At 48.6% G+C, this 25,656-nt stretch overlaps 1 protein-coding gene across 4 annotated transcripts in view; it reads left to right on the forward strand.

Moving 5' to 3' along the window:
• neto1l (neuropilin (NRP) and tolloid (TLL)-like 1, like) overlaps positions 1-25,656 on the forward strand; it is a 376,641-nt gene that overhangs the window by 242,076 nt on the left and 108,909 nt on the right. For all 4 annotated transcript variants that reach the window (XM_038810066.1, XM_038810064.1, XM_038810065.1 and 1 more), the window contains one exon: positions 6,467-6,695. In XM_038810066.1, coding sequence (XP_038665994.1) covers positions 6,467-6,695 — 229 coding nt within the window. The remainder of the gene's footprint in view (positions 1-6,466; positions 6,696-25,656) is intronic.

Raw genomic sequence — 25,656 nt, forward strand, 5'->3', positions numbered from 1 at the left:
TGCGTTTCTGCAATCGTGGAGTCTGTCCACGAGCTCGCTGTGGAGGCTTGTGATACTGGAGTCACTTCTTCTTCATGCAAGGACTGCGGTGTGGAGTCTTGCGTGTCTTCTGTTGTGGAGTCGAGAACCCTTACCGGTGCATGGACCGCTCTCTGTGGGCTTCTACCGCTCTCTGTCTCTTGGTTTCAGGCCGCAGCATAATCCTGCACTCACGAGTCGTATATGCTGGGCTGCAGATCCTCAAATCCGAAGAATGAATCCGCGTCTGCATCGGATTCAGTACGGGGGTCGCCATTTCTAATGAAAAAACCTTCGTCCGAGTCGTAGTCTTCTAGGGCCATATCAGCACTGTTTGCGTCGGAGCTGGCATTGGGCTCGCGATGTCCAGAGAAAAAATAAAGGTTGGTGTCGTAGTATTCAAGGTCTGAATCATCTGTTTGGACGTAGCTAACTGCTTGTTGCAGGGTTCTGCGGAGGTTACGTTCATTTCCTGGTTGAATTTCAGGCATTGTGCTGTCATTCCAGGAGAAGGAAGCTTGATTTATGGCTTTAAGAGATTTTTTTCGTGATTTGGGACATTAAATGGGCCTGGTCCAGGGGCCTCTGACGTCACGAAGCGTGTGACATCAGTCGTAGGAAGCATTTGCGCATGCACCTATCGCTGTTCCTGTACGGGGGCGGGGGGGGGGGGGGGGGCGTTTTCGCAATTGCGCATGCGTGCCTTCTCGCACATGCGCAAACGGACCTTCCCATTCTGTGCGCTTCTCGCGCACCTGCGCATGTGCAGTACCTTTACAAAGATGGCCGCTGATCAAAATTGTTCTCTGCTCCGGGATCTCGGCCTTGTGGTGAGTACTGGCGTTTCTCTTACCGTTTTCTGCTGGTTGGAGTGTGTTTTCCTCACAGTATTTACCGAATTTGTCCAGGACTGCCTGGAAGTCGCCCCTGTTTTGCCCTTTGGTGAACTTGAATTTTTAAAAGATTTCTTCTGCACCGGCGATGGTGAGCAGAAGCTTTTCAGCATCGGCCACGTCTTGTAGGTCGGCTGCTGCCAGGAAGATTTCAAACCTTCGCCGGAATGTATGCCAGTTTGCACTGAGATTGACGTGGCACTGGAGCCGCTGCGGAACCGGGATCTCAACCATCTTGCCTGGGTATTGTTGCTGGTTGTCACTGTGTGCTGAGTTATAGCTATATGAATTGAAACAAATCACTCTGGTACCATGTCTTGTTATGCTCTAGGCGTAGCATAAGCGGCTTCCTTGTGGTGCACTTGATAAAGGAATGTTCAGACGTGGAGATAACTTCAACACGTTTATTAAACTATTTACACTTCTCCTACTCGGGTTCGCCACTACTGTTAATCCTTCTTTAGCTACTCAGACTGACAAACCAGTCTGCTACAATCCATGTGGTGGGAGTGATATTGAATCAACCCTGTGTCTCTACTCACTGACTGTCTCCACTGGAAAGAGGAAGATCATGCGTGTCCTTTATATGTGGTCGTGTCACCTCTGTGTGTATCGTGAATGCCCATTGGTCATGTCCTATCTAACTGATCTATTGGTTGAGTGTCTGTGTGTCAATTCTCTAGTGCCTAGCTTGTCTACTTGTATTTACATTAACCCCTTGCGTATTTACAGTGATATATATCACCACAGTAAGGAATAAAGTTAAATCGATAGCAAGATGTGTTATAGGATCAGAAGGCATAGAATCTGTGTGGGTAGAGTTGAGGAATCGCAAAGGTGAAAAGACCCTGATGGGAGTTATGTACAGGCCCCCTAGCAGTAGTCAGGATGTGGGGCAGAAAATAAATCAGAGATGGAAAAGGCATGTCAGAAAGGCAATATTACAATACTCATGGGGGCCTTCAATATGTGGGTGCACTGGGAAAATCAGGTTGGCAGTGGATCCCAAGAAAATGAATTTGTGGAATGTCTAAGATGTTTTTTTGGTGCAGCTTGTGACAGGGCCTACTAGGGAACAGGCAATTCTGGATTTGGTGATGTGTAATGAGGCAGAATTGCTAAGAGAACTGAAGGTGAAGGAACCCTTAGGGGGCAGTGACCACAATATAATCGAATTTACCCTACAGTTTGGGAGAGAGAAGTTGGAATCAGATGTAACGGCATAACAATTGAATAAAGGTAACTCCAAAGACATGAGGGAGGAGCTGGCCAGAGTTGATTGGAAATGGAGCTTGGCAAAGAAGACAGTGGAACAGTAATGGCAGGAGTTTTTGGGGGTTATTCGGGAGGCATAACAGAAATTCATCCCAAGGAGGAGGAACTATACTAAAGGGAAGACTAGGCATCCATGGCTGACGAGGGAAGTCAAGGACAGCATAAAAGCAAAATAAAAAGCATACAAGGTGGCGACGATTACTGGGAAGCAAGAGGATTGGAAAGATGTTAAAAGTGAGCAGAGGACAACTAAAAAAGCAATAAGGGAGGAGAGAGTCTAAGGTAGCTGGTAATATAAAAGAAGAGAGGAAGACTTTTTTTCAATATAGAAAAGATAAGAGAGAGGCAAGAATAGACATTGGACCACTGGAAAATGAGGCTGGATAAGTAGTAATAGGAAACAAAGAAATGGCAGAGGAACTGAATAGTTACTTTGCTTCAGTCGTCACGGTGGTAATGCTAGTGGGATACCAGGGGCTGGATTCTCCGTTCCGCTGTGCCAGATTTCTGGTTCAGCACGCCAGCGAGATGCTCCGTTTCGCTGGCTGGTCAATGGAGTTTCCCATTGTGGGGCAGCCCCACGCCATCTGGAAAATCCCGGGCTACCAGCAAAACAGAGCATCCTGACGGCGGAGAATCCAGCCCCAGAGCTCCAGGAGAATCAGGGGGCAGAGGTGAGTGTAGTGGCCAGCACAAAGGAGAAGGTTCTGGGGAAACTGAAGGGATTGTCGGTGGATAAATCACCCGGACTGGATGGACTACACCCCTGGATTCTAAAGGAGGTAGCTGAGGAGATTTTGGAGGCATTGGTGATGATCTTTCAGGAATCACTGGAGGAAGGGTCGCTCCCAGAAGACTGGAAAATTTCTAATGTAACACCGCTGTTTAAGAAGGGAGGGAGGCTGAAGATGGGAAATTATAGGCCGGCTAGCCTGTCTTCGGTTATTGGTAAGATTCTAGAGTCCATTATTAAAGATGAGATTGCGGAGTACTTGGAAGTGCATGATAAAATAGGACTGAGTCAGCACAGCTCAGGGCGAGGTCATTTCTGACAAATCCGTTAGTGTTCTTTGAGAAGGTAACAAGGAAGTTGGACAAAGGAGAACCAGTGGACGTGATTTATTTAGATTTCCAGAAGGCCTTTGACAAGGTGCTACACAGGAGACTGTTAAATAAGTTAAGAGCACATGGTGTTAAGAGTAAGATCCTGGCATGGATAGAGGATTGGTTGACTGGCAGAAGGCAGAGAGTGGGGATAAAGGGATCTTTTGCAGAATGACAGCCGGTGACTAATGGTGTGCCCTACGGGTTTGTGCTGGGAGCACCACTTTTCACAATATATATTAACGATCTGGAAGATGGAACTGAGGGCACTGTTGTTAAATTTGCAGATGAGAGAAAGATATGCAGAGGGACAGGTAGTATTGAGGAAGCAGGGGGGCTGCAGAAGGATGTGGACAGGCTAGTAGAGTGGGCAAAGAAGTGGCAGGTGGAATACAATGTGGTATACCAAAATGTGAGATTATGCACTTTAGAGGGACGAATAGAGGCATAGCCTATTTTCTGAATGGGGAAATGCTTAGGAAATCAGAAGCATAAAGGGACTTTGGAGCCCTGGTTCAAGATTTTCTTAAGGTTAATGTGCAGGTTCGGTCGGCAGTTAGGAAGGCAAATGCAATGTTTGCATTCATGTTGAGAGGGCTAGAATACAAGAGCAGGAATATACTTCTGGGGCTGTATAAGACTCTGGTCAGACCCATTTGGTGTATTGTGAGCAGTTTTGGGTCCTGCATCAAAGGAAGGATGTGCTGGCCTTGGAAAGGGTCCAGAGGAGGTTTAGAAGAATGATCGCTGGAATGAAGAGCTTGTCATATAAGGAACGGTTGAGGACTCTGGGTCTGTACTCGTAGTTTAGAAGGAAGAGGGAGGAATCTTATTGATACTTACAGGATACTTTAACTTCTGTATAGAGTGAATTGGAGAAGATGTTTCCACTAGTAGGAAAAACTAGAACCAGAGGGCATGATCGCAGACTAAAGGGACTATCCTTTAAAACAGAGATGAGGAGTAATTTCTTCAGCCAGTGGGTGGTGAATCTATGGAATTCTGTGCCTTAGAATGCTGTGGAGGCCAAATCACAGTGTCTTTAAGACAGAGATAGATAGTTCTCGATTAATAAGGAGATCTGGGGTTATGGGGAGAAGGCAGGAGAATGGGGATGAGAAAAATATCAGCCATGATTGAATGGCGGAGCAGACTCGATGTGCCAAATTGCCTTATCATGCTCTTATGTCTTATGGTCCTATCTCTCTGTGCCTCGCTCCATCTCTCTATAGCTATCTCCCTCTATCTCTCTATCTATCTATCTATCTATCTATCTATATTTCTATCTACCTCTCTCTCTATATCTCTATCTCTCTATATATTTCTCTATCTATCTATTTCTTTATCTATATTTCTATCTACCTCTCTCTCTATCTCTCTATCTATTCTCTATCTTTCTATTGTCATGTGAGAGTACCTTTAAGAAATGGGTGTTTATAAATGGGTGTGTATATAAATATCTGTAGGGAGAGTACCTTTAGGAAATGGGTGTTTATAAATGGGTGTGTATATAAATATCTGTAGGGAGAGTACCTTTAGGAAATGGGTGTTTATTACTGCAGTGATGTCAGAGAGTGGTTCGAGCTGGGCTGACTGTCAGCTTTTTACTTTCACTTTAGGCTTTTTGCTGCAGGGTGGGTTTGGTTTCATTTTAGCTTTGGAGAAGCTGCAATCACAGCAGGATGTGTGTGAATCTCTGCAAGCTTATGCATGTCCATTTGCTGATTTCAACGTGGTAACTGTTCTCAGTAGTGAAGTTAAACCTGAGGTGCTTCTGTTAAAGGTTTTGTTTTAAGTCTTATGGATGTTAAAAGGAAAGCTCAAGGATTATTTAGTGTTGTATTCTTTGGGGGTTGTATTTGAATTGATGGTTGCTAAGATGTTCACTGTATGTTTTAAAAAGGTTAACTTGAGTTCATATAATAAACATTGTTTTGCTTTAAAAAATACTTTTCAATTTCTGCTGTACCACACCTGTAGAGTGGGTCGTGTGCTCCCCATACCACAATCTATTAAAAGCTGTGGGTCAGGTGAACTCCATGATACACTTTGGGGTCCTATAAACACTGGCCCATAACACTATCTATCCCCTGCTCCCTCCCAGCTCACGCAATACTCACAGACATTATTCCCTCACATCCCCCTCCATTGTGGACAAAACTCACCCTGACGATCAAGACGTATGAATCCCCACCAGTATGGGTGATCAATCCGCAGTTACCCTTGCAATCATTCCCTTGTCCCCTAAACGCACACTTCTTACAGTTGAAAGAAATCACACCCATGGCAATGATTGACACAACCATTCCATCCACCCCAGCTCCCACACCACCACATTGATTGATTGATTGTAACGTCTTAAACCTTGCATCAATTCCACATCCTGGATTTGTGAATAGACCATTAACGTACAAATGGCAAATATTCAGGATTTATCAGAATTAACAGATTGGTGAATGAGTTTCACCCTCTGATGAAGCTTTGGAATTTGCATTTCCAAGGGATGTGGGTGTCGGCCCTGACGTATTAGAACCACTAGGCTGTAAGTTTGATGGTCAAGGCAGCCACTTAAATCTGGGCAAACGCATAACTTTGCGTGGCCAGATTGCATCAGTTATCTCGAGGTTAACATATTCATGAAGTCAGTTCATTGTGTCTGTGTCTCTGAATAATTTTCATTTCAGCTCCCAGTTTGTTTTATTTTTAAAGCTCAGTCAAAGGTCTTATCGCTTCCGGAGATATGTATGTGACCCATGGCTGATGATTGTCCATTTGCACTGCCATTTGTACTGCCTTTGCAGTATAGTCACTTGGCCTTTTAATGTCTGCTCCCTTTAAGTTAAATACATTCTTGCTGAAGGACAGACTATCTTATTTAAATACTGAGAAATGTAGAACTGGTATCTTTAATATGTGATTGAATAGGAATAATATGCTTTGCAAGTCGCATTCTGGTACATGAAATGAATGTATGAATGTTGGAAGAAGCCTTTCGTCCGCTCTTTCAGTCATTCCACTTCTCTTCAGTTTGGTGAAGAAGGTTGCGCGTGTCTCCTGTATTTCTTTGGTATTTGCTCAAAGCTATTTGATCACAGGCCAACACACATCCCTTGGTTAACTTTGAAGAATTTTAGCTGTGAGGTTTATGTGAATGATTTCTTTTTCTCTCCCATTAGATTTACTTGAGATTTCTTGACTACGAGATGCAGAATTCAAATGAGTGTAAGCGCAATTTTGTGGCAATCTATGATGGAAGCAATGCGGTGGAGGACCTTAAAGCCAAATTCTGCAGCACGGTGGCCAACGACTTGATGCTTCGCACAGGGTTAGGCGTCATTCGCATGTGGGCTGATGAAGGGAGTCGGAGCAGTCACTTCCAGATGCTTTTCACCTCCTTTCAAGAACGTAAGCCTGAAATGCAATATTTGGATTGTTTTCTTTTGTTGGTGTAGGCATTATCGGGACATGTTGTGCAAGGTTAACACGGGTTGCTGACTGGGACAAAGGAATCAGAAGAATCCATTAATGTGTATTGCCATGTGTGTCTGATATCCTTATTTTACACAGAGGAGTTGAAGTAATATTGTACTATATTGTACTACATGGTATCGATGAAGTTAGGATATTATTACCTGTTTTAATATTTAAATATGCTCCTTTCCTATTAAAAGTAGCTCTCATTAGTCGTATTCAACCACTGATGATGGATACAATCCACCTTAATGGAATTTAATTGTAAATTAAAAACAGTTGGAGGTGCATTTGCAAGTGTCCATGCCTCAACTGCCCTGGTCCTTCTAGCTGGTAGACAACATGGGTTCGGAAGGTGCTATCTAAGTACCCTTGGCGAGTTACTTCAGTGCATCTTGTGGTTGGTTCACGCTGCTGCTACTCTGCATTGTTGTTGGGGCGAGTGAATGTTTACACTGCTGCTTTGGGTGCCGATCAAGTGGGCTGCATTTTCCTGGATGGTGTCAACTATCTTGTTGGAGCTTCTGCCATTCGAGCAAGTAGAGTGTATTCCATTACATTCCTGATATGTTCCTTATATCCAGGCTTTGGGGAGTCATGAGGTGAGTTACTCACCGCAGAATTCCCAATCTTTAATCTGCTCCTTGAACCATAGTATGTGTGGTCCAGTGAAGTTTCTGATCAATGGTAACTCCCAAGATGTCGATAGTGACACATTCAGTGATGGCAAGACCATTGGATGAGATGGAGAGATGGTTAGATTCTCTCTTGTTGGAGATGTTTACTCCCTGGCACTTGTGTGGTACGAATGCTACTTGCTAAAGTGAAGATGATGCTGTGTGAGGTAGTTAAGGAAACAGTTTTAGCAGTGTACTTCCACCTACATACTGGGCCCTGACATGGTTAATCAAAGAGATGACCTCATTGTTCACAACCATTTATCACTAGTTTTTTCATATCCATTGCTTTGTGTATAATGTGTCTAATATTGTGATGAATATGCAGAAAGATCTGGTGGTACCAATACCTAAGGTATGACTGATGTTGCTCCAAGCATATTCTCCACATGCATACTGAATTGGAGGCGATTAAACTTGATGGTAATGGAACAATGATGAACGTGTTGAATCACAGATTTGCAGATGGCGGTGGCATAAGGTTTTACTGCTGTTGGTTCATAATATAGTGATGAAGGTCCAATTTTAGGCTGTTCAGTCTGTGCATAGTTTTTTTTCATTCTGCACGACACAATGTTAAAGTGAAGAGAGCAAGATTTTGTCTTTTTCTTCTTTATTCTTCCATGAAATGTGGAGATAATTGACAAGGGCAACATTGGTTGCTCATCCCTAATGGCCCTTGAACCAAATGGCATGGTAGGTCAAAGGGCAGTTAGAGTCAACCACATTGCTCTGAGTAACACGTAGCCCAAGCCAGTTAAGGTTGGCAGATTCCCTTTCCTAAAGGAGGCAACGGACCAGATATAGGGCGGAATTCTCTGGCCTCACAAACCACTTGTTTATTGGTTGTGGGTGGCAGCGCGCCGTTCTCTGGCAGCAGGATTCTCTGTTCCAGTCGCTGTCGATGTGAGTCCCCATTGAAGCCACCCCATGCTGCCGTGAACCCACAGGAGGGTTTGTGCTGCTGGCGAGAACCAGGAATCCTGCCGCCAGGGAATGGTCTGAGAATTCTGGCCACATTTTTACAACAACCAATGATAATTGTCTTGGTTACCATTATCATGTAATGGAATTGATATGTAATAGAAATAAATGGTTTTTCTCTGACATATTATAGAAGGAGGCAATATTTATATTTGGTGAATTTCCTACTGTGAGTTGGCCACTGAGAAAGTGAATAAAAAGTCTAGAATCATTCTGGGCTACACCAGTCTCGTAAAAAACTTCCTTGATGTATTCCATAAACTTTGGGAGATATTTCTTCTCAATAGAGAATATGGAAAATGGGAGCAGCATGGTGGCACAGTGGTTGGCATTGCTGCCTCACAGTGCCAGGAATCCGGGTTCAATTCCAGCCCTGGGTGACTGTGTGAAGTTCTCCTCGTGACTGCATGGGTTTCCTTCCAGGTGCTCCAGTTTCCTCCCATAGGCCAAAGATGTGCAGGTTAGATGCATTGGCCATGCTAAATTGCCCCTTAGTGTCCAGGGATGTGCAAGTTTAGTGGGGTTATAGGGTTTAAGGGTTGGGTGGGAGCCCTGGTTAGGGTGCTCTTTCAGAGGGTCCGTGCAGACTCGATGGGCCGAATGGCCTCCTTCTGCACTTTAGTGGTTCTATGATTCTATGAAGAGAATGTAATCAGGGAGAATTTTAGACGATTAAGGATTTTAACATATCCGACTGATTAATTCCTTGTAAGACGCAGGCTGCAAAGCAGTGGAATATCCTATTACTTAGTGACACTGTGAAAGACATCCTCAATCATTTTCCCTTCACAATCACTCATTGGAGCCAGAGACAATGATCACATTGACTGTGCCGCTAGTCAAGAAACAGATCTCTAACGCTGGTCAGGCAGTGACATTCTCCTTGCAATTTTTCAATTTGATCATTTGCAATGAATAACAATGATGCTGTCAAAGTGTTCTCGCAGTGAATAATGCAACAATGTGAGAGATTTAACTACTGGAAGAGACATGGGAAAGAAACAGCAAATAACTGAAGAACATTCGAACAATAATTTATTTTTCAACATGTTACTGCGCTGCTGGATGAACGCGGTAAAGACATTTCCTCAGGACAGCACAGGGGACAGTTGAGAGTGTACAGGGGCTATCAACCCATAAAGCAGAAAATAAATTAAAGAAGTTGATTTGATTTTGCTCACTGGTAGTTATGTCTGCTGTCACCGAAATCACCAGCATGAAGAGTAAATCGAAATGGTTCTGTGATTAAGATAGCAAACGTTTTTGCATTGGAAAGAATTCAATGACTGTCCCCAATTAAAGAAAGTGAATTATCACATGACATCTCAACATATTACAGAAACCATGAAATTAAAATCAGAAGATGCCGGGAATGCTCAGCAGGTCTGTGGAGAAAGAAACAGAGTTCATCGGTGGGATTTTCCATGCCCACCGAACCCTGCACATAGATCATGGCCAATCCATCTCACCTGCACATCTTTGGGTTATCTCAGGCCTATGACCTTCCATCAGAACAAATATATGGTCATCTACTTAAAATAGCGCAGTTCTCTGTTATGCAACATCACGGGCTGAGTTTCCGTAGCTCAGTTCAGATTGGAGTGGAGACAAGCGGGGGTGTTTTGCTGGCCACGTTTCCATCTTCAGGGACATTTGTGAGAGTGCAGGCCTCCAACTTCGCCCGCTCTTATAACAGGCCAAATGAAGCATTTGAGGGCTCATCAAAAACGATTCGAATGGTCCTGAGGAAAGCCGGTTTTTCACAGCTATCTGCATCAAGGGAGCTGAAGTCAGACATGGATCATGTCGGGGACGAATCCTCGACGTCAGAAACGTTTCAAAAGGCAAGTGTCAATGGTTGAAGGGCTTATACCCTTTTGAAGACAAATTTGCCGCAGTTCATCATAGGTCGTGTGAGGAGGCAGGCTTAATAACTTTGTCAATACAGGGACTCATGACCTTACTGGCATTATGTTGGCATCAGAGTAGTGGGCAAGGCTGTTTGGACTTCAATTGAGGGCCAGGAAGGGTTCAGCTCAAAATGGGTGCTGCACCCACAAGAAGCAAGGACATTTGAAATGAAGAGCAGCAATCTGCAGAGGAGGAGCAGAGCACCAGGTATCAGGAGGTCAGAGGACAGGGACAAGGACACAAAGGGGAAGGAGACGCTGCACTGAGCTAGGAATTCAGGATGGGTTGCGTCAGGACCCGGACATTCAAGAAAGCTGCTCGAGGGATGATTGGGAAATACTACAGCCACCTTGGCAATGATTCCCACATTAACAAGAGGGGCTGCATTGAGATTGCCATCATCCCCAGCAAGATGCCTCGCAAAAGGAAGAGCCGAAGACACCTGGAGATGTCTGAAAATCAGTGCCAAAGGAGACTGTGATTCTCAAGCCAGATGGTTACAGGAATCTGCGACCTGCTCAGTGCGGACCTCTGCAGAACCTTACAGGTGTGCGCACAGGGCGCATCATCCAGGTGACTGATGTCCTTTTTTGCCAACCCAGGAAAACGCTTCATATTCACATTTAAAAAAAATAAATTTAGATTACCCAATTATTTTTTTTCCAATTAAGGGGCAATTTAGTGTGGCCAATCCACCTACCCTGCACATCTTTGGGTTGTGGGGGTGAAATCCATGCAGCCATGGGGAGAATGTGCAAACTCCACACGGACAGTGACCCAGGGTCGGGATCGAACCTGGGTCCTCAGTGCCGTAGGCAGCAGTGCTAACCACTGCGCCACTGTGCCGCCCTTTCACATTCACATATGGTGAGACATCATAGCCTCAGAGGGTTCTGTACCTGGATCAGTCATTTGGTAGCCAGCAATGACCTCCTGCAGGAGCCTTAATCATTGTGATGGCTCACTGGGGGAGGAGCAGGAGGTAAGACAGGACGAGGAATTGGAGGCGGAAGTAGATGATGTTGAACAGAGACGTGGCACCACTACATTGTGGGGTGTCTTTCTCTTGCCACCTTATGGGATGAGGACTTTCCCCCTCTCGCTGATGGCTGCCAGGCTTCTCGCGCTGCTGTGACTTTGCGCTTTCTTCTTGAGCAGTGTAAGTCGAGGCATAAATTCCCTCCCTCAACAGCCTCAGTGTTGGGCTGCCTTGGTTTTCTGAAACCAAACCACACCTGCCCCTATCAGCTTTAATTGGGCAGGAAAAATGTCCCCTTGGACTCACCTCCGGGAGAATCTGAATTCGAATCAGTTTTCCACCAGCGATGAGTTTCTGACACAAAAACAGCCTTGGTTTCTGTTACCCCCACCCCTTGTAGCAAAGATCCAACCCCAGGATAAATGGAGAGAGACAGCTGGGACTGAAGTTGGGGCCAGATGAATGAAGTGTATGAGAAGTTGATAAAAATGTTTTGTGGATGGCTGTACAGAACATTGGAAGCGTGTGCTAAAGGATGAAGGAGAGCAGGGAGGCTGTATAAGTTCAAGACGAGGATGGAAGAGAGCAGCAAAAGACAGTGGTAGAATTGGGCAGAGGGTGAAGAGAGTACTCAACTAAGAGAAAAGTAGTTAAAGTCCACAAGCGGTTGGGAGAGAGGAGACAGTACAAAAGTTGAGAGTCACATCCTGTAAGGAACAGGAAAAGACAACTGAAGTCAGAAGGAAAAGCAGCATATGGTAGTATTGAAATCAGTAAAGAGAATTAATGTATTTGTTTCCTGTGATGATTGTCCCTTTAAGGGCCACACAGCAGAGTAAGGGTCACATGGCCTATGCAACCAATCGACCAATGGAGTGTGGAATCATCCCATGGTGAGAAGGCCCTGAGGCAGATACATTTTGGGAACTAGCTGCTAACATGAGGTTCTGTTCAAATCACACCAATAAATAAGTTTTGTGTTTATTAATGAAGTGCATGATTCTCCAGCCTTGTTTTCATCTCGCTCAAGCGTAACAAAGCCAGTGAATAGCGGGAGAAGCCAAAAATGAGATCCGCGACAGGCGATGTAGCTGGCCTGCTCCCAAAGGCGAAATCGGGCTCTCGCTGTAGCATGGTGAGAAACCAGTTATCACCACTTAAGCCCCATTTCCATACAACTAACGAGAGTGACCCCATATCCAAAGGTCTCACTTCATTCAGCAGCCTCCCCAACAAGTGGTCATGCTGGCGTCGATTAGTACTCCTTTTGAAAAACGTGATCCGATTGGAAGGGCTTCAGTGGACCGAGGAGGTGAGTAGGCATCTTTGCTCACAAGCAAAGAACCTGGGGGTGCTGGGCTTTCCAACCCAGTGCTTAGTGGAGGGTGGGAGAACCGTCCGCAAGGGTGGGCCACCATAGAGGGGGTGTGGGGGATGCCTGGAGAGATGGGCAAAGGGTCCGGGGGTTGGCCCGCATTCTGGAAGGAAGTGACACAGGCATTATAATGGTTTTGCAAAAAGGTGTTTAATGTGTTGTACAAGCCCCACTTGTGATGTTGTCACGCTGTCCCATGTGCTGACTGCAAGATGCAACCTCATCAGAGGAGTGGAACACGTGGGAGCTGGTGGCCAACATCCCCGGTCCCTGGGACGTGTCCGGCCTGGCACCCAGCACCTCCTCCTCCCGATCGGTGCCCTTAGGGCCCTGGGGTCCACCTTGGGATGGAGGGACAGCTGGTTTGAGCACTTGCTGCCCCTGCATCACCTGGCTCTGCCAGTCCTGCACCATGTGTCGACACACTCGGCAATGCTCCTCAGGAACTGGGTCATGCTCTGCGGTGCCTCAGCCATGCCCACCTGCGACTGGGACGAGCTCCGCAGCACCTCGGGCTATGCCCATCTGAGAGCAGGACATGTCCTGCAGAACCTCAATGTCGGCCTGGTACTGGGTCACATCCCCCAGCGAGTCGGATATCCAGCCGAGATCCTCAGCCACGGCCATCACCGACTGCGCGATGCCTTTGACACCTTCACTCATGCTGTCAATTTTGTGCACCAGGCTTTGCACTGAGGTCGCCACCATAGCAGTGTTGGCCTTTGTGCCACTCATTTCCAGAACCATCTCCTGTTCCCCTAGCCTCTGGGACTCCTCCAAGCGGCTATGGATCTGCTGTAGTGATGCTCACATCTCCCTTTAAAGGACAATGTTGGTCACTATCATCACCATCAACTCTGGGTACCGCCGTACCACAGGCTCAGCATCATCCTGGAACCCAGCTGGGTCCAGGGATCCAGCAGACCTCCGACTGCTGTCTCGCCTGGGGGTTCCTGCCTCCACTTGATGTACATCAGCAGCAGTGTGATGCTCACCAGATTGTGTCCCAGAAGGCTGACCACTAACATTTGCGCCCCGAGGTGTGTGTATCTGCGCTGGTGGAGGATGGGGATGACAGCTCCTCGGAGGTGGTCTCCTCGGAGTCAGGAGAGGGGGGGCCACCCGGGATGGACCAGCGCCATCGGCTGGAGGATCTGCAGGAGAATGGACATCTGGTCAGTGGGACGGATGAGTCGGTCAGTAAGTCAATCACTACTCATGTTTGACAGGTCCTCCAGCTGGAGCCGGTGATTCCTAACCTCTGTGGCATCCGACAACCTCCCCATGACTGACCGATCTGTCCTCGACCAGCCCGGTCACCTCCAGGGCCTGCTCCTCGAAGGAGGTAAGGATTCCTAAGTCCGGCAACACTCAGCTAGCCTGTGCCCTATCACTATGTATAAGGGAGAGCTTTTTCTGAGGAGTCACAGAGAGGGCATTGTGAGACGGGTTTGGTACGTTTCGGCGTAGCTGATTCGGCGTGGCCGATTCGGCGTCAGGGAAATAATTGGACTATTCGGCGCAGCCGTTTAGGCGCCAGGACATTTTGACGTCATCCCATTGACAATCTGTACTCTGCCAGACAAAAATGCTGACTGAATTGTTTGTCGCTGTTTCTTTGGATTCTGCTCAATGAGGGTCTTCTAACACCTCTGGAATCATTGTCACCGAGGAGTTCAGCACACACAGGCAGTGACAACATAATTGAGCTTTCAGGGGATGGAGTTCTGAAACTCCAACGCGTTCGGCGTGGCTGGATCTGGAACCAGTTCTTCGTCCTGGAGGAATATAGAACATAGAACATAGAACAGTACAGCACAGAACAGGCCCTTCGGCCCTCGATGTTGTGCCGAGCAATGATCACCCTACTCAAACCCACATATCCACCCTATACCCGTAACCCAACAACCCCCCCTTGACCTTACTTTTTAGGACACTACGGGCAATTTATCATGGCCAATCCACCTAACCCGCACATCTTTGGACTGTGGGAGGAAACCGGAGCACCCGGAGGAAACCCACACACACACGGGGAGGACGTGCAGACTCCACACAGACAGTGACCCAGCCGGGAATCGAACCTGGGACCCTGGAGCTGTGAAGCATTTATGCTAACCACCATGCTACCGTGCTGCCCCTATGGGAATATATAGGGTCAGAACCTCAGTATGTGGGAGAGGTAAAATACATTACTGCTACCCGATAGAATTATCATAATTTGACAAAGATCTTTGAGTTTATGAAATTAGTAACATTTGATAAAAATGTTTCTCATATTTGATTAACATAACTTTTAATTTAGATCTTTGCTAATTATTGTGTGGAAAATTTGAAACCAGCTAATTTCATCATATGTATTATTTAGAAGAGGGAAAAGCATGTTACTCCACCTGACACCACATCGAACCAGTTGCTGCAATTAATTCACTACCCTCACACAGCATCTGGAATTCTTATAAATCTTCTCAATAGCTGCAACCATCCTTGCTGGGATGCATATGGAAAGACCTTTCCAAAGTAAGCTCTGATGTAACCTATAAATATCTTGGTGAAGTCAATAAAGTTGTTGGCAAGGGAATGCATGGTGCTCTTAGAAGTTTTCAATAATGTGCCATTGTGTAAAATTCTGCTTGGCACAAGCGCGTTTTGGTCTGAAGCCTTAAAAACATTTGACGCCGAAACGTCCCTCTGCCGAAAAATTCCTCCGTAGAATCGGCTACACCAAATGGGCCACGCCGAACTGGCCACGCCGAACTGGCCACGCCGGAACGTCCCATTCCCTTGTGAGACACACATGTGGTGGGAGGTGTGAGGGAGGGGTTAGGGTTGAGGAAGGGCTGGAGAGTTCACATGGCGATTTGGGGGGTGGATGCTCTTTTGCGCAGGGTGCGGAGGGGGGTCTGGGGGCTTTGATGTCTACTCACTCGTGCTACCCGGTGTAGCTCGTTGACCTTTTTCCAGCACTGAAGGCCAGTACTCCTGGTCACATTCCCCGAGCTGACAGCTGCCGCCACCTCATCCAGGCAGCACTGGCTGACTTGTGGCTGACTCTACAGGGCCCTCGGGGGAACAGGACATCCCTCCTGGCCTCCACCCCATCTGGGGCCTCGCCAGGTCAGCATCTCCGAATCTTGGGGCCGGCCTCCTGGGCGCCTTGGGCGCGATTCTCTGCTCCAGCGGCAGAGTGTCGGCTCCGGCGTCAAAACGGGAGTGTTTCACTCAGTGGTCAGCGCTCGTTCCGGGACCCCATTCTGCGCTGTACAAGAGGCTAGCAGAGGTGCGGCGGGGGGCGTGGCAGGAGGCATGGAGACGCGGTGTCATGCAATCGACACAATGCCTCGTCGCACATAAGGTGACGCAAACGTACAGGCTGCCGATGGAGCAACATGGCGCCACACCGAGCAGCGCCCCAGTTCATCGACCACGACCTGGAGACGCTCCTGGACGCCCTCGAGGAGAGGAGGAGGTGTCTGTACCCTGGACCCAGCCAGAGGGTCCCACCCAACGTGGCCCAGCGTCTGTGGAGGGAGGTGGGCACGGCCGTCAGTGCCATTGCGTTGACACCCAGGACTGGCGAGCAGTGTCGCAAGAAGCTCAGCGACCTACTGAGGGCAGCCGGGGTGAGTACCCAGCAATGTGCCCATGGCTCCAACCCACCTACACCACACATCTGTGACACCCACCCCCTCCCTAGGGGACGGTACAACCACAGCCGTGACCCGCATGGCTGCAGCCACCTATGCAAGCCGCGTTGGCCGTGTGTCCTGTGCACCCATGCCAACATAGATCCAGCCGCATGCATCGGACCACCTAACAATGCTGTCATTCCCCCCCCCCCCCTCCCCCAGGAGAAGAGGGCCCATAACCAACGGGAGCGAGCCCGAACCGGAGGGGGTGAACCTGATTTGCGACCCCTCACCGTGCACGAGCTGAAGGCACTGGGCATAGCTAGTTCACCCAAGGACCGGGAGATTGCCCATGCCGAGATGGGGTTGCGCCACCAAGTGAGATCCCCCCCCCGGCCTGGCCCCTTTCCCCTCAGCAGTCTCTCCTCAGCACACTATCCCCAGCACTCTCCCCTCAGGACTCTCCCCTCAGCACTCTGCCCTCAGCTCTTTCCCCTCAACCCTTTCCCCTCAGCCCTTTCCCCTCAGCACTCTCCCCTCAGCACTCTCCCCTCATTCCTTTCCCCTCAGCACTCTCCCCTCATCCCTCTCCCCTCAGCACTCTCCCCTCAGCACTCTGCCCTCAGCTCTTTCCCCTCAACCCTTTCCCCTCAGCCCTTTCCCCTCAGCACTCTCCCCTCAGCACTCTCCCCTCATTCCTTTCCCCTCAGCACTCTCCCCTCAGCACTCTCCCCTCAGCACTCTCCCCTCAGCTCTTTCCCCTCAACCCTTTCCCCTCAGCCCTTTCCCCTCAGCACTCTCCCCTCAACACTCTCCCCTCAGCACTCTCCCCTCATTCCTTTCCCCTCAGCACTCTCCCCTCAGCCCTCTCCCCTCAGCACTCTCCCCTCAGCACTCTGCCCTCAGCTCTTTCCCCTCAACCCTTTCCCCTCAGCCCTTTCCCCTCAGCACTCTCCCCTCAGCACTCTCCCCTCATTCCTTTCCCCTCAGCCCTTTCCCCTCAGCACTCTCCCCTCAGCACTCTCCCCTCAGCACTCTCCCCTCTTCCTTTCCCCTCAGCATTCTCCCCTCAGCTCTTTTCCCTCAACCCTTTCCCCTCAGCACTCCCCCTCACCCTTTACCGCGACCCACAGCCCCCTCCACCTGCCTAACCATGATGGTGTATTGTGTGTCGCAGGGCCATGCGGTGACCAACGTGGAGCACCTGGCAGATACCGCCCGCATCCAGCGCCTGGACGGCAAGCCGACGCAAATCAACCAGGCGCATCAGGCTTACACCGCCCCCGGCCAGCGCCTGAACGGCCAGCCCACAGGGACTCTAGCAGCGATGGGGTGGGCAGCTCCAACAACAGCCCTCCAGCCCAGTTCAATGACAACACGATGACCCAGGACACCAGCACACAGGGGACAGTCAAGCACGACACGACAACACAGGACACAAGCACACAGGGGACAGACAGACATGACACGACGACACAGGACACAAATACACAGGGACAGACAGGCACGACATGACAACACAGGACACAAGCACACAGGGAACAGACAGGCACGACACGACGATACAGGACACTAGCACACAGGGCACAGACAGGCACGACACGACGACACAGGACATGAGCACAGAGGGCACAGACAGACATGAAAGAACGCAACGCAACACCACCATGGAGGGGATGGACATACAGGACATGGCACCCCAGGGGACCCCCCCACTACAGGTCCGATGAAGACACTGAGGTTGCGTCACAGCTGTCCCCTGCACCATCCGCCACCGCAGATACTCTCACCTCGGTTGGCCATTTTATTGGTGAGGCTTCTGGGACACTAACTGGTGCACACCACACAGCCGCTCCGGTACAGCAGGTGGAGGTAGGAGCAGCCGAGGGGCCGGACGGTCAGAGGGCAGCCCAGCCCCGGCAAACACCTGCCACCCAGACGGGTCCCGGGTTCCTGGAATTCCCCCGCCCACCTATAGACCCGATGCAGTCAGGGACCCAGGGGCGTGAGAAGGTGACGGCCAGTTTCCAGCACCTGCAGACACAAGTGCAGGAGTGCATCTGCGTCCAGGAGCAGGAAATGGTGCCAGTCATGAGTGCCACACGGGCGAGCACCGCATGGGCGGCATCCGCAGTGGAAACAATGGTGGCGACGGTGTCGGGCATGCGACTGAGTTAGCGGGACCTAGTGCTATCTGTGCACGCGGCCTCCGCGGCCCAGGACAGGGCTGCTGACTCACAGGCAGCCATGAGCCAGGGCCAGTTGAACATCGCAGAGGCGCTCAACAACTTGGCACGGTCTCAGCAGACCATCGCTGAGAGCATCAGCGCCATTTTGTGGGTGATTGCCGGCGTTATACAGAACCAGACAGGGATGGTGAACTCCCTGAGCTCCATGGCTGCGAACGTCCAGACCCTGGTCGATACCAGCATGGGCCTCCAGGACTGGCAGCGCCAGGTGATGCCGGTGCCCCAGGTGCTGGATCCACTCGCACCCCCATCCCACGGAGAGCTCCAGGGGCCACCAGGCACCCCGGGGGCGGGGGGGGTGGGGGGGGGGGTGGGGAGAGGAGAAGCTGGGGAGGTGCCAGAACCCTGCACCACCTCGGACTCCCCTCCCCCCCCACACCCGCCATCCCTGGTGCATCTGGTGGGCAGCGGGCAGAACAGGGTGGCACCACGCCACCCCAATTGCCCGAGGTTCAGCCTGGCCCATCCAGGCCAGGCCGCCCCAGGAAATAGCTGCCAAAGGGGACCCTTGTCACAGGGCAGGAATCAGATTAGTCCACCTCCAGTTCTGCTGTACCGTCTGGGGGAACACTGAGACATAATCATAGGGCCCATAAGGCCAGAAAGGTAGACACGGATGAGTAAGTTGGCACGGGTGCAGGGCACAGAATAGTTAAATGTTGTGCAGGACACAGCAGACCACGACAACGCGGCCGACCCTCTCCGGCGGGTACTGGAGGGCCTACCCAGAGCGGTCCAGGCACCTGAAGCGGCCCAGCAGCACAAGGCACCTCTCGACCACACTCCTGGTTGCTGCATGGGCATCATTGTAGCGGTGCTCCGCGACGGTCTGTGGCCTCCGTATAGGGGTCATCATCCACGACCGCAACGGATAACCCCTGTCGCCCAGTGTCATGTGAGAGTACCTTTCAGAAATGAGTGTTTATTACTGCAGTGATGTCAGGCAGTGGGTGGAGCTGGGCTGTCTGTGTGCTTTACTTTCGCTTTTGAGCAGGCTGCAATAGAGTGGGGTTTTAGTTTTGTTTTCAGAGAAAGCCAGCAGATGTGCATGGATCTCTCTGCAAGCTAAAGAGTGTTTATTTGAAATTGAAATAGAAAATCGCTTATTGTCACGTGTAGGCTTCAATGAAGTTACTGTGAAAAGTCCCTAGTCGCCACACATTCCGGCACCTGTCCGGGGAGGCTGGTAGGGGAATCGATCGTGCTGCTGACCTGCTTGGTCTCCGTTAAAAGCCAGCGATTTAGCCCAGTGAGCTAAACCAGTGATTTCAAAGGAATAACTGATCTCATTCAAGAATTTAAACCTGGGAGAGTGATCTCCCGCAATCGGCACGGCAGGTCGTACCGGCGCCAAAGAGTGGCGTGAACCACTCCGGCGTCGGGCTGCCCGGAAGGTGCGGAATTCTCCGCACTTTCGTGGGCCAGGCCGGCGCTGGAGTAATTGGCGCTGCGCCAACCAATGCCGAAGGACCTCCACCGGCCGCCACGAGTAGGCACATGCGCAGGAGCGCCAGCATGTTCTGGCACATGAGCAGAACCACTGCCGTAATTCCTGTGCATGCGCAGGGGGTTTATTCTCCGCGCCGGCCGTCGTGGAGCCTCACACAGGCCGACGCGGAGGGAAAGAGAGCGCCCACGGCACAGGCCCGCCCGCAGATCGGTGGGCCCTGGTCGCGGGCCAGGCCACCGTGGGGGCCCCCCCGGAGCCGGATTCCACCCCCCCCCCGAGGACTGCGCAAGCCTCCCTCAAAACCAGGTCCCGCCGGTATGGACCTTGTCCATTTCACGCCGGCGGGACTGGCCGAACACGGGTGGCTGCCTGGCCCATCGGGGCCTGGAGAATCGCCGGGGGGGGGGCACTGTCAACGGCCCCTGACCGCGCGGCGCGATCCCTGCCCCCACCCAGAAACCGGCGTCGGAGCGGTGGGGCGGGATTTACGCTTCCCCCGGCGATTCTCCAACCCAGCGGGGGAATCGGAGAATACCACCCCTGATCTCTGTGTTAAAAGGGTCTTTTGTCTTCTGGATGTTGTTCAGGAATTTATTAAGGATTACTTAGTGTTGTATTCTTTGGGGGATGTATTTGAATTAATGGTTGCTGAGATGTTCACTGTATGTTGTAAAAAGTTTAACTTGAGTTTATAGAATAGACATTGTTTTGCTTTAAAAAATACTTTTCCATTTCTGCTGTACCACACCTGTAGAGTGGGCCGTGTTCTCTAAACACTGGCCCATAACAAATTGGGGGCTCGAGCGGGATAAAAGTCTATCTATTGGATTGGCTTAGTGAACTTAAAGACAGTGAGGGATGAGCATATCGTGGTTGCTTTTCAGGTGTGGTATTCCAGTTTAAGTAGGGAGTGTGTTGTGGACAATGGCTCTTCCAGAGGCTGTGAAGTTTTTGGGGGTGGAGACGGTCATACGTAATACCTTACGGACAGAGACCAAAAGCAGACTGTTAGATTTGGCAAAAACATTGCAGTTAACTTTACCTGACAAAATGCGAAAAAGATGAGGTAATTATGGCGGTGGCTAAGCATTTAAGGTTGCAGAAGGTACAGTTTGAATCATTGGAAATGGCAAAAATTCAGTTACAAATGAAACAAATGGAACATGAGAAAGAATTAAAGCAGCTTGAAAACGAAACTGAGAGGGAGGAAAAATATAGAGAGATATAGAGGAAAAAGAAGAGCGATAGAGAGGACAAGGAAAAGGAGAGAGAAGAAAGGAGAAAAGAAAGAATAGCCCTAGTAGAACAAAAATAAAGAGAAAGGGAGATACAGGTCAGGGAAAAAGATAAATAATAAGGGGAGTGTACCTCAGACTAAAAAAGAAATCCAGGATAGTGGAAAAGACATGAAAAGTTTCTAATGTTTTCACTGTAATAAACTAGGCCATGTAAAGTCACAGTGTTGGTGGTTGAAGAAATGCACTGGGAAGTCTGATGTGGTAAAACAGGATAAGACAGTGGGGTTTGTTAAGTGGGAAAGGAAAGCCCAAGGAAAATGAAGGAGGTGCAAAAGATTGTACAACTTGAACAAGAGGTGATTGATAAGAAGGTGCCAGATGTCTTTAAAGAATTTACTTGTGTGGGTAAAGTTTACTCATGATATTAGGAGGAGCAGGTAAAGAAGTCACAATTTTAAGAGATAAGGGAGCTGGTCAATCTTTAATGGTAAGAGATGAGGAGTAATGTAGTTTGGGAAGAATATTGCCAGAAAAGGTGGTAATATGTGGAATTCAGGGTGAGAGAAGTAGTGTTCCATTACATAAGGTAAGGTTGGAAAGTCCAGTGAAGAGTGGTGAAGTGGTAGTAGGAGTAATAGAGAAACGATCTTGTCCAGGAATACAGTTTATCTTGTGTAATGATATAACTGGATCGCAGGTGGGAGTGATGCCTACTGTGGTTGATAAGCCAGTGGAAAATCAGACAACTGAAGCGTTGAAGGACGAATTTTCTATGATTTTTACAGATTGTGCAGTAACAAGGTCGCAAAGTCACTTGTTAAGACAAGAGAAGAAATCAAAGAGTGAAAATGAAGTTGAAGTGCCATTATCAGAAATTATTTTTGATCAGATCGTTGAAGAAGAACAAGAACAGGTGGAGGATGAGGTGGATATTTTTAGTTCAGAAAAATTGCCAGTTACAACATAAATATGTAGTAATAAAATGGATATATCAGAAAACATATACGGAAGAGAAATCTTGAGTGTATACCGGAGTGTTATTACTGTAAAAGTGATGTCTTGAGAAAATGGAGACCTTTACATATGCAGGCGGATGAAAAGTGGGCAGAAGTTCATCAAGTAGTATTGCCGGAAGGGTATAGAAAGGAGGAGTTGCGAGTTGCACATGAGGTACCAGTGGGAGGTCATTTGGAAACAAGGAAAACTCAAGCTAAGATCCAGAAACATTTTTATTGGCCTGGAATACATAAAGATGCAGTTAAATTTTGTCAATCATGTCACATATGTCAAGTGATAGGGAAACCTCAAGTAGTGATAAAACCAGCACCCTTAATACCTATTCCAGCATTTGAGGAACCTTTTTAAAGTGTCCTAATTGAATGTGTAGGACCGCTTCCTAAAACAAAAAGTGGGAATCAATATCTTTTGACGATAATGGATGTGTCGACTAGGTTTCCAGAGGCCATTCCAGTACATAATGTTACAGCTAAAAAGATTGTGGAGGAGTTACTTATATTCTTTACTAGATATGGACTACCCTCAGAAATACAATCAGATCAAGAATCAAATTTTACCTCAAGGTTATTCAAAGAAGTTATGGATAGTTTAGGAAGAAAACAATTTAAATCAACTGCGTACCATCCAGAATCGCAGGGAGCGTTAGAAAGAGATTCCCTGTGCTATCAGTGGTAGGTGAACCTTTAAAAGCAAGGTTTTCTAGACCTTATCAGATTGAAAGGTAATTAAGTGAGGTGAATTATGTGGTAAAAACACCAGATAGAAGGAAGACTCATCGAGTGTGTCATGAGGATATGCTTAAAAGGTACTTTGAAAGGGAAGGAGAGAAAATGGAGGAGACTCTAATGATTCTAACTCAAAGTGACGAACCAAATCCAGATGACTGTGAATTTGACATACCTTAAATTAAATTGGAAAGTGAGGATATTCTTAAAAATTGGGATAAATAGTTGAGTTACCTTCCAGAGGAAAAACGGACTGACCTGAAATGAAGTACTAAAATGGTTATACATGATATAGATGTGGGAAATGCTGTTCCAATCAAACAACATCCATACAGACTTAGCTCTTTAAAATTGGCACAAGTTAACAAAGAGATTGAGAGTCTGCTTAAAAATGGCATAATTGAAGTGGGTTGCTGCCAATGGTGCTCACCCATAGTGATGGTACCTAAACCGGACGGTACCCAATGGTTTTGTGTGGACTATAGAAAGGTTAATGCAGTTACAAGAACGGACCCGTATTCTATTTCACATTTGGAGGATTGCATTGAGAAAGTGGGACAGTCAGCTTTTATTACCAAACTGGATTTAATTAAATGTTACTGGCAGGTACCTTTATCCGAAAGGGCGAAGGAGATTTCAGTTTTTGTGTCTCCAGATGGTACACACCAATTCAAAGTCATGCCATTTAGCATGAAAAATGCCCACATTTCAACGGTTAACTAACAAAGTCGTTTCAAGATTACCCAATTGTGCGGTATACATCGACGATCTGGTAATCTTCAGCCAGAGAGGGAAAGAACATGTAAAACATCTGATTGAGTTATTCGATCGACTTCAGGAGGCGGGTTTGGTGGTAAATCTAACCAAAAATGAATTTGGAAAAGCCCAAGTCACCTTCCTTGGCCATACAAATGGGCAGGGTCAAATGGTCACATGGGATGTGAAGACAACAGTTATTGAGGAGTTTCCAATACCCTCGACACGAAGGGAAATAATGCGATTTCTTGGCATGAGTGGATTTGATCGAACTTTTGTGCAAAATGTTAGGAGCGTGGTTGCTCCACTGATGGACGTGCTGAAGAAACATTGAAAATTACAGTGGACAGCGGAGTTTCAACAGGCATTTGACTGCCTGAAAGCTGTGATAACCAATGCTCCTGTGTTGGAGAATTACAAGGGACCCTGTGATCAGATTGAACTAAAATATCTGACTTTAAAGAGAAATGCCGAGGCGTAGAGAAATGGACGGATCGTGCAGAGACCTTCTTGTTCAAAGAGACTATCAATCAAGAGGGTTTCCAGTTGGAGGAGGAACAAAAAGGGACTATATAATTGTACCTGTTTGCATGTGCTTTTTGAAACGAAAAACTATATTTACTGTGTGTGTTTCTTAAAGGATAGTGAAAAGGTGATAAATGAAACCATCTTGAAGTTGATGGGTTTTTTTTCTTGGGTGGAGTTGCCATGTGAGAGTACCTTTAAAAAATGGGTGTTTATTACTGCAGTGTTGTCAGAGAGTGGGTGGAGCTGGGCTGACTCTGCTTTACTTTCGTTTTTGAGCAGGCTGCTATAGAGTGAAGTTTTAATTTTGTTTTCAGAGAGCAGAGCTGCAGTGAAAGCCAGCAGATGTGCATGGATCTCTCTACAAGCTAAAGAGTGTTCATTTGGGTGATTTCAAATGAGTAACTGCTCTCATTAGAGAATTTAAACCTGATCTCTATTAAAAGGGTCTTTTGTCTTCTGGATGTTGTTTGGGAATTTATTAAGGATTACTTAGTGTTGTATTTTTTTGGGGTTGTATTTGAATTGATGGTTGCTCAGATGTTCACTGTATGTTTGGCACACGTCAGGACGGCCAGACCGCCTGCGCCGCGACAGCGAACGGGTTGGGTGGACATCCGCGTGTCCGCCGTCATGGGGTCTGAACGTTAGATCCGCCCTGCCATGGCAACCCGTGGCCACCGGCAGCCTTTGTCGCTGCCACCGCCCCTTCCCCCCCCCACCCCCGGTTGTGTGGTCCGCCCCACCCCCGGATGTGTGGGCCCTCCCCCCCACCCCCGGCAGCCTCCCCCCACACCGCCTGCAGATACTACTGTGCCGCTCCCCCTCCTCCCGGGCACCCCCCCCCCAATGCCGTCAACCACCTCCCCCCCCAACCGCCCTCACCCACATCCTTCCGCAGCGTCAGCCAGCACGACTGGTTGACGCTGATTTACAGCATGTTAGAATGGCTCCGGCGTGACATCCGGTCACGTCGGCGCGACTTCGGCCCATCCGGCCCTGAGAATACCTGCTCCATCGGAGAATCACCGCAACGGACGTTTTCGGTGATTCTCTGTGCGGCAGTGCGCCATGCGCGGGCACCCTTTTGGCACGCCTCAGAGAATGCCGTCCTGGCGTCAGAGCGGCATCACGCGATTCGCACTGCGCCAGGGCGATTCTCTGACCCAGCAGGAGGTCGGAGAATCCCGCGCCTCATTTGCGAGCTGCCTGCGGTTGCCTGAGTAAGCGCAGATCTTGGTTAGCAAGGAAGTGTGGATGGTGCCAGGAGAAAGAAGATGGAGAAAGGGACAGGGAAGCTGGGTTCAATTCACGGCGTTCCCACTTTTTACAGTTTGTCCCTCCGCCCCTCAGAGCCCTGCATGTTGCCCCCTGTCCTGACGA

The sequence above is a fragment of the Scyliorhinus canicula genome, chromosome 10 (assembly GCF_902713615.1).
Source record: "Scyliorhinus canicula chromosome 10, sScyCan1.1, whole genome shotgun sequence".
In the NCBI taxonomy this organism is placed as follows: domain Eukaryota; kingdom Metazoa; phylum Chordata; class Chondrichthyes; order Carcharhiniformes; family Scyliorhinidae; genus Scyliorhinus; species Scyliorhinus canicula.